The following is a 10,329-nucleotide window of genomic DNA, read 5'->3' on the forward strand; positions in this document are numbered from 1 at the left end:
AATATGATCCCTATAATAATCAATGAAATGTGTAAATATGGAACGGTAATAGGAGAGATAATATTGGAAAAAATTAATATCCCTAATTAATCTCCATACTAAATGCACGTAATTCAAAAGGCATGAAAGATGAAAATCTGAAAAAATAAATAAACTTAAATTACAAAAATTAATTATTTTGTTATGTATGTAATTTAAAAACTATGTTTGTAATTAAATAGAAGTACATTGATATTTTGTTAATTAAAGTCTTAAATAGTATACTTTTGTAATTTTCACGCATAAAAACAGTCGGTACATATAGTCTTCTTTAATAAAGCTTAAAGCATAGTGTACATTCAAGCATTTAGTGCAATTTGAAGTGTTTTATGTGATACTAAACTGTAAATGACTCTTAACATTTATTCATTACTTGTTCATTCTCAATATATGCATGATTTTCTCTATTGAAATAACTTGAATGCTACATGTCAATAGATTCCAAGTAGTCTTATGAATGATAAATTTGGCACAAAGAATTAGCAATAATAGATCAAGAGCTTGCACTAGGTTTCCATCATGTTGAAACTATTTACTATACTTACTCTGAACTTAGTGATAGAAGATTTTCTAATCAAATTACAAGAAGCTTGCAAAAACTTGAAATATCACTATTCAGTTGCATATTGAAAAACAAAAAGGCTAAGTAGATCAACTAATAGCCTATCCTACGTAGCTATTTGTATTAATTTCACGTGTCTGATTATAACTAATAACCTATTCTATTTAGCCATTTATATTTGTTTTAAGTGACTTATTATAATATATAGCTATAGATAGACTAAATGCTAACTCTGAACCCAAAAAAGTTAATGACTTTATAAAATTTACACTTTTAATTGAATGAAAATCTTGACCTTTTAATTATAAAAAAAGAATTATTTTCTTAAGGTAATTAGTACAAGCTAAAACAAATCTAATTATATAACCAAAAGAAATCGAAGTATATTTGGGAATGAATTTGATGCAAATAACGCTGATGCCAATGGTAAAGAACGAAATTTGTAAAATTTGTATTCAATGCAATTAACCCTAATGAGACAAAATCAAGAAAAAAATTGATTGAAATAAAAAAAATCAGTAAAGTACCTCGCTGATCCCATAGATTAATCACCAAATTGGGCCAACAAATAAGTGAATTTCAAGATTGCACATCAATTAATCATCAACTTCATTCAAGGAAAGTCAAACGTGTAGTTATTTTTTCTGACAACAATGCAACCAACGATCATGAGGAGGAAACGACTTTAATAAGTTATTCGTAACTATCAGATTTTTGGCGAGATATAATTGAAGGCTCTGTGCAGGCTCAAAGGCGCAAAACATTTCTATTACGTAACATTTGCTGTGTTATTCACCGTCCCCACGGCCGACAAAAGTCTACCCTCTATCGGATATTGAGTGGGTTGACCCGGGAAGAGATCCAGACAAACCTTCCAACAAGCAGAATAAAAGTTAACCACAAGGCCATCTATGTGGGAGGCCGCTACCCATAAAACCATCTCGGACATGGGAAAGAAAGGTGGATGACAATTAACTTAACTAGAGAGGCTAAACGACATTGAGGATGAGTCCATTCACAAACAGTTTTGTAATTGCTTACACACAATTAGATTAGGTAGACTTGGAAGATGATCTAAATCACTATCGATATAATGCGAGGTTGATTTACTGATGTAATTAACTTGACTTTTCCCCCAAAAGACGAGAAGACCTTTGATCTGAGCAGGGATCACTTTTCTTTTGATTGTTTTTTTAGCTCCTTTTGCCATGAATATTCCTTGTCATCCTTAAGAAAACATTCAACATCTTTGTTTATATATTTTTCTTTCTTTATTAGAGTATGGTTTTTTTCCCTTCTAACATTTTCGATATGACAAGAAGTATTCATACATCTAGGCTGTCCAAAATCTTAAACAAATCTAAATGGCCAAAAATGACAGTCTAAAACTATTCTGAAAATCATGTCACTACTAAAAATAGTGACCTAAGAAAGACAAAATTAATGTAATAAATTAAATTTTCTCAACTTTAAAAAGTGTTTAGCCTTTTTCGAAACCATTTCAATTTTTTTCTAAAATTAACAATTCCCAAAAACATAAAAAAGGGGATTTTTTTTTTTTTTTACCAAAAACTCCAAAACCGCCACCACTACCCACCACCTTCTTCCGTCCTTATACCCACCCCCTCAAATTCTCTTCTTCCCCATATTCCAAATCAAAATCCCAGAAAAACCCTTTAAGGAATGCTATTTATTTGAGCATTTGGTTCACAAATCGCATGAATTTGTTGAGAATTTACTGAGAATTTTCGTTCTTTGAGTTTTTGGTGTTGGATAGGTTTTGAGGGAGGAGGAGGAGGAAGAGGAGGAGGAGAAAATGAATCTTCTTAAGTTTCAAGTCTTTGACTCTGTTCCAGCCTAAGGTTTGAAAGGTCGTAGTACGTGGGGTTGAGGCGTGCCCCATGGCAAAGCGCGTGTACCAAGTCTGGAAAGGAAGCAATGTGAGAAATTTCTCTTACTTTCTTGCTTGTGATTGTTTCAATTTTGTTTTTTTCTGATGTTTTTTCGTTTGTTATGGTTTGAATTTTTCTGGGTTTTGCTTGAATTTTTAGTTAGGGTATTGTTTGATGTAGTGGATTCAGGCGATTTTTTGTTTTTTTTAAGCAACTTTCCAGTATCTAGGTTATTGATGAGCATTTAATTTCATTTTTTTGGTCAGTAACAATGTGTTAATATCATTATTTTAGAAATGAGCTGTATGAGTGAGGAGAATAATAAGTTTTTTGGTGTGTGTATTAGTTACTTTCTTAAGTTCTGCATAAAGATCAAATTTTAATTGCCTAGTATGATATATTTGCAGCTTTGAGTTATTCTAATTGCCTTTAAAATGTTAAGTTTTGATCTGAACTGTAAAGAATGTTACTCCTCGGCATTCTTTTTATTTTGGAACTCTTGGGATTTGCATCAGTTAAGCATGTTATCCCGCATGCTGGAGCTACTGCTGATTGAGAAGATGTTTTCCAGACAAGTGTCTGCAAGTTCTTAACGTTCATAAAAATCTGAAGAAAATTGTTGAAACTTTTCTCTGAGGTTAAGACATAGCTTACATATGTGCACATTCAATAGATACACCTGCACACAATTATGTATAATAAAAGATTCTACCCCATGAGGAAAAAAAGAAGAGCTTTATCTTCAATAATACTTGAAATGTCATATTCCAAGAAAGGATTTTTTTGGTGAATATAGCTGCTAGTTACTTAGGTATCTGATCGTTTCACATGGACTTTCAAATTCTTGTTTGACGTATAGAAGGTATTGCTGCTAACTGTCTTTCTTTACTTTGTGACACGTTGAGCATGAATAGTGCAAATGTATATCTCTCTGAAGACACAGTAGGCAACCCTAAAATTGAGAAGGATTTCAGAGCTTTTTTGTTTTTTAAGGGTTTGTTTGGTATTTAGAAACAAAACAACAACAACAAACCTAGTATCTTCGTTCATAATCGTATCTCTCCATCCATCTCATCATACTCACTTATGCTACTTTCATCTTCTTGGTAGGCAGAAAATGTTTTCCAGTTTTTTCATGTTTGGCCTAAATGTTTTGAATTTTTTCTCTCTTAATAATACACTTTTCTTTAATTTCTGGATAATAACTTCCTTGCCAAGAGGAGGGAAGTCATTTCCGAAACTCTCCCATGCTATTTCCAACATATGGTTTCCATACCTCTCCCACCCCAACTCCACCCTGAAAAGTTGGTTAATTTTTCACGTTATAGTCTTTGGAATATATAGTTTTCTTACTTATCAAGCACCAAAAAAACATACAAAGAATCATTTATTTCCCGTGGAAAACATTTTCTGCAATTTTCAAACAACTATTAGAATTGAGTTGAGTAGCAAAATGACATTTCTCTTAAAATCAAGGTGCATTGTTTTTATAGAAGTCAAGCGGGGGTTAGATTTGTGAAAAGTACACTTTTAAGTGTGTGATATTAGTAGGATAGATAGACGAGGAAGAGAAGCGGACGCTTAAGAAAGTCTATAAGACGACAAAGACAGAAGCTAAGTTAGCTGTTTCGAAGGCGAAGACGGCAGCTTTCGAACGCTTGTATGTCGAGTTGGGGGACAAAGGTGGGGATAAGAAGTTGTATAGGCTCGCAAAAGCAAGAGAGAGGAAGGCGCGCGACTTGGACCAAGTGAAGTGTATCAAAGATGAGGAAGGCAAAATACTGGTGGAAGAGACCTCTATCAAGCAAAGATGGCGAAGCTACTTTCACAAACTTTTAAATGAAAAAGGGGAAGCGGACATTGTGTTGGGTGATTTGGCACACTCTGAAAGACTTCGGGATTTTGGATACTGTAGGTGCGTTAGGTCCGAGGAGGTTATACGGGCTATTAGTAGGATGAGCAGGGGAAGAGCGACCGGACCCGATGAGATTCCGGTAGAATTTTGGAAGAACATGGACAAGGCAGGCATAGAGTGGTTAACTGGGCTGTTTAATGTTATTTTTAAGACAGCGAAAATGCCTGATGAATGGAGGTGGAGTACAATGGTTCCGTTGTATAAAAACAAGGGTGATATCCAAAACTGTAACAATTACAGGGGTATCAAATTGTTGAGCCATACTATGAAGATTTGGGAGAGAGTGGTGGAGATGAGAGTGAGAAAAGGGGTGTCCATCTCCGAGAACCAGTTTGGATTCATGCCGGGACGTTCGACTACCGAAGCCATTCATCTTATGCGTAGACTGGTAGAAAAATATAGAGAAAGGAAGAGAGACCTTCATATGGTGTTCATTGACCTTGAAAAGGCCTATGACAAAGTACCGAGGAATGTCCTCTGGAGGTGCTTGGAGTCTAAAGGAGTCCCGATGATTTATATTAGGGCGATAAAGGACATGTACGATGGAGCCAAGACTCGGGTTAGAACAGTTGGAGGAGACTCAGAACATTTCCCAGTTGAGATGGGGCTGCACCAGGGATCAGTCCTAAGCCCTTTCCTATTTGCTTTGGTGATGGACGAGTTGACGCGGTCTATTCAGGAGACGGTCCCGTGGTGTATGTTATTTGCGGATGACATAGTACTGATTGATGAGACGCGGGACAGAGTTAATGCGCGGTTGGAGGTGTGGAGACAAACGCTGGAGTCCAAAGGGTTCAGGTTGAGTAGGACCAAAACAGAATATTTGGGGTGCAAATTTAGCGATGTGTTGGATGAGACAGATGTGGAAGTGAGACTTGCCGCACAAGTCATTCCTAAGAAGGAAAGTTTTAAGTATCTTGGGGCTGTAATCCAAGGGAGTGGCGACATCGACGATGATGTCACACATCGCGTTGGGGCTGCTTGGATGAAATGGAGGCTTGCCTCTGGAGTATTGTGTGATAAGAAAATTCCACCGAAACTTAAAGGTAAGTTCTACAGAGTGGTAGTTAGACCGGCCTTGTTGTATGGAGCGGAGTGTTGGCCAGTTAAGAACGCACATGTTCATAAAATGCATGTTGCGGAGATGAGGATGTTGAGATGGATGTGTGGGCACACTAGGAGTGACAAGATTAGAAATGAGGTTATCCGGGAGAAGGTGGGAGTGGCCTCTGTGGTGGACAAGCTGAGGGAAGCGAGACTGAGATGGTTTGGACATGTGAAGAGACGGAGTGCAGACGCCCCAGTGAGGAGGTGCGAGGTAATGGTGGTAGAGGGTACGCGGAGGGGTAGAGGTAGACCCAAGAAGTATTGGGAAGAGGTGATTAGACAAGACTTGGCTATGCTTCACATCACCGAGGACATGACTCTAGATAGAAAGGAGTGGAGGTCGCGTATTAAGGTTGAAGGTTAGTAGGGTTAGCGGGTTGTCTTCCCTTGCGAGGGTTTGGGTTGTTAGCGTTTGGAGCAGTCCTAGCCTTTTGTTGTTTACTGCGTTTCACTCCCTATATCTTTCTTGTTATTGTCTCATTGGTTGATTATACGCTATCTTTTGTATTGGCTGTTATGTTTGCATATATCTCTCCTGTCACTTAGATTTGATGTTCTTGAGCTGAGGGTCTCTTGGAAACAGCCTCTCTACCTCCACGAGGTAGTGGCAAGGTCTGCGTACTATTTACCCTCCCCAGACCCCACCTAGTGGGATTTCACTGGGTTGTTGTTGTTGTTGTTGTTGATATTAGTAGGATAGAACGACAAGGATGTAGGGACACTTGATTAAAGTTAAAGTCCTGAGGAAACATTCTATCTTGTTGGACCACGTGGCAATGCTTTTTAAAGTGAAAAGCACATAAAAGCAATAAGATTCACGGGGCTTGAAGGGGAAAAGCAATAAGTGAGCTGCACACTTCCTTGAAGTGAAATGCAAAGTAGATTTATATGAATTTAGTAGCATACTGATTAAATTTCAATTAAAATACCCCCTTTTCCCCAATTTTTGTGTCAATTTTTCCTTTTTAGCATGTCTCAAAAAGAATGACATACGTTCTTATTTAGAAATAATTTAACTTTAAACTTAAAATTTTACCCTTGAAGAGATAATTATATCACATAAATGTTCATGACTTTTTTTTGAGAAGGTAACATGTTGTATGTATTAAACACAAAACGATACATGGGTTGTGCTGAAACCATATATACAAGTGAGCGAAAGAGAGCAAAACCATCCTCTTGTTCTGATAGGAACCTAATGTGTTTAAGTTACTGTGTTCTCAAAGGCGATTGCCTTTGCACCTTTGGTGAGAGGCGAGATGAAGCGAAGGCTTGGCGCCTATTCCTGGTGAGGCATGGCGATGCGGCAAGGGGAGGCGACACCATTGCCGCCTTCTTTTTAATTTTTCAATAACAGACATGACTTAATAATTAAAAGGCAATATTAGGGTTTTTAAAAACAGACATACTTGTGACTCTCTTCTCCAATTTTCTCTTCAGCACGCGACTCTCTTCTCCTCAGCTTCAGCCTTCAGGTACGTCATCTTCTTCTTTCTTCTCCTCTGCTTCGCGGCTTCTCTTCAGCCACATTTAACTTTTTTTTTGCTTCATCTTCTTCTTCTTCTTTCTGGCTGGTCACTGTGTAGTTAACAGTGTGCATAGCTTCTCAAACACCCTTTGATTGCACTCCATCCATATGACATAACTACATTCAGCGTACATTGCTTTGAAGATGTGGGCTCTCATAGCACCCAAGGGTGTGGGCTTAGTGGTCAATGAAGTGGTTGAGAACCCTGAGATCTCAGGTTCAAAACTCAGTGGAGAAAAAACACTAGGTGATTCTTTCCATCTGGCCTACCCTTGGTGGAAAGAATTACCTGGTACCCGTTGCTTGAAATTAGTCGAGGTGCGTGGCCCAGACACCACAGTCATAAAAAAGAAGAAGATGTGTGCTCATGGTTCTTCCTTTTTCATTCTGGATTACCCATGTCAGATGTTACTCGCAATCATTTGTTAAGCATCCCTGTTGTTGAATCCATCTCAGGATCTCGTCCCACACTTGCTTAATGAATGTACAACTCATAAACAAGTGGTCTCTGGTCTCCAGTTGAGCATGGCATAAACATTCAAGGTCAACTGCCATAACCCATTTAATAAGCCTATCAATGGTTAAAAGTTTCCCTTGTAATTGCAACCACATGATGAATTATGCTTTGGGTCTGGCATCATTCTTGTACATCACACATCTCCAGGGAACTTTAGGAAGGTCAGGTAGCAATAGGGAGTAGATTTGTTTAGTTATGTTTTCAATACCTATTCAAATCTACACTTGTGACAAAGTATATCTTGCTTCCCAAATTTTCCGGATGATCCAGCAGGCCTATTGTGGTACTCTGACATTATCAATCAGTTGGCCTTTGAGATAAAACTCATGAATCCACTTGATCCATAACTTGTCTATCTTGTGAGCTAGATCCCAGTAGTTTTTTGCTAAGGCATCTTTATTCCACAGCATAATGTTAGTGATATTTAGACCTCCAAAAACCCTGGGTTTACATACCTTATCCCATGTGACAAGACCCTTCTTAGTGACCGTGTAAGTTCCAGACCAAATAAAACTCCTGCAGTATTCTTCTATCAATTTGAGAACCTTAACATGCATCTGAAATAGTTGAAACCAATAAGATTGTATTCAAAATACTCCAGATTGAACTAGCTGAGCTATTCCGGCATATGAGAGGTTTTTTGATGTCCAAGATCTAATTCTGGCCACTATATTTCCTATTAGAGGTTGCATTGGATAAAAGATATTTTCTTGGTGGATAGTGGAACTTCAAGATACTGAAAAGTTTACTCACCAGCAGGTATTCCAATCATATGCACAATTCTATCCCTTTCCTTCTGAGCAACTCCACCAAAGTATATAAAGCCTTTTTTTGTAAATCTGCTTGCAATCCTGATGCGTCTGAGAACTGTTTGAAAGTCTGATGCAGAGTAGATACTGATCTGAGATCTCCCCTAGCAAATAATAAAAGGTCCTCAGGGTAGATCTGGTTGCACCAAAAACAAAAGAGCTTACAGTTAAGTTTGATCTTCTCCACGGTGTGGTTGCTGTTCTCAAAGCATCTAGAGTTCCTTTGTTTCCAAATTGTCCACCAAATGCAAGCAAGGACCATCCTCCAGCTCTAGCTATTTCCCAACTAAAAAGAGCTTCAGTAATCTTGCTAGGCATTGTCCAGGCTCTGCCTCTGAGATTAATGCTTCCATAACTGATCAGTTATCCTACAGTGCAAGAATAGGTGGCCAACTGTCTCTACCTCCTTTTCTTAAAGAAAACATCTTGAGCAGAGAGTCCACTTCCCCTTGTTTAAATTTTCATGTGTGAGCATAACTTCTTTTGCCAGTAACCATGAGAAGCATGCAACTTTGTACAGTATCTTGGTCTTCCAAGTATGTTTCCAGGGCTAGTTGGTGGCTTGAGTTCTTGGTTGGTTTATCATTTTGTAAGGTGCATTAACACTGAATCTTCCACTGCTATGTCCCTGACATCTCAGAGTGTCATCTCCATTCTAAGTTCCTATGAAATTATCCGGTTGTTTGTAGAACTCAAATCATTCTATTCATCTCCCAATCATTCAAGTCTCTTCAGAGTATCAATTCCCAACCTTGAGGTGACCACATTTCAGCTATGGATCTCTATTGGTGATGAGCTAGAGCATCTATGTCAGTGAATATATCTTTCAGAGCTCCATTCCCCAGCCATTTAGCCAATTATCATTCAGAAGGATGTCCTTCTACCATTTATCACTGTGATAGAGACTTTGTTTTTAGAGCTATCCATCTAAGTTGCTCGGACTCTTCACTTTTGGTGCCGCACCCGTGTCGACACGACTTGGGTGTGGGCGTGCGATCCGTGTCCGATTTGGTCAACCAATTTTGGGTACTTTGACCAAAATCAATGGGAAAGTCTGGACAATTTTAATGATTTCTGTAATCACTCCTTTTCCTTTGATATCCTTCCAGGATTCTCCTCAAGTTTTCCACATAATATCTCATAGTTTAGATTTTATAGCTCTATTTTTAGATGTTCTAATTATTTTTAGGCAAATCTCGGCACCCATATCCATACATGGGTTCATATCCTCGAATCTTAAAAATTAGATCATGAAGGATCCGATCTTTTGATCCGCACCCGTATCGGACATCCGCACCCGAGTTAGCTGGCCATAATACCCTTATAGACCTCCTAAGACTAACTCCAGGTTTTGAGTTGACTGGTTTAGTCATCCAGCTGTCTTCTACTTCATATTTGGCTTTAATCACCTTGCTTGATAAACTCTAAAGGGTTGTTTGGTATAATGTATTAGGAAAATTGTGCATTAGCTTTGTGTGTTACTAATACCTTGTTTGGTACTCTTTTTCAACATATGTATAACTAATGCTTGCATTAGTTATACACTCTATTGTGTAATAAGGTGGTATTACTAATAGTCTAATACCATGGATTTTTTTGGTATTAGTAATGCAATGGTTTTAATGCATGCATTAGCATGATTAATGACCCAATTGCCCCTTAAAACCTTATTACCATTAGTTATACACTCTATTGTGTAATAAGGTGGTATTACTAATAGTCTAATACCATGGATTTTTTTGGTATTAGTAATGCAATGGTTTTAATGCATGCATTAGCATGATTAATGACCCAATTGCCCCTTAAAACCTTATTACCATTAGTTATACACTCTATTGTGTAATAAGGTGGTATTACTAATAGTCTAATACCATGGATTTTTTTGGTATTAGTAATGCAATGGTTTTAATGCATGCATTAGCATGATTAATGACCCAATTGCCCCTTAAAACCTTATTAC

General features: G+C 37.7%; 1 protein-coding gene across 1 annotated transcript in view; it reads left to right on the forward strand.

The window, feature by feature from the left end:
- Window positions 1-2,149: 2,149 nt before the first annotated feature.
- The window catches only part of LOC125854543 (protein S-acyltransferase 8), a 16,102-nt gene continuing 7,922 nt past the window's right edge, over window positions 2,150-10,329 (forward strand). The window contains exon 1 of the mRNA XM_049534129.1: window positions 2,150-2,541. Within this exon, the coding sequence (XP_049390086.1) occupies window positions 2,503-2,541 (39 nt within the window). The 5' untranslated portion in view covers window positions 2,150-2,502. The remainder of the gene's footprint in view (window positions 2,542-10,329) is intronic.

Source organism: Solanum stenotomum, chromosome 2 (genome assembly GCF_019186545.1).
Source record: "Solanum stenotomum isolate F172 chromosome 2, ASM1918654v1, whole genome shotgun sequence".
Taxonomy (NCBI): Eukaryota; Viridiplantae; Streptophyta; class Magnoliopsida; order Solanales; family Solanaceae; genus Solanum; species Solanum stenotomum.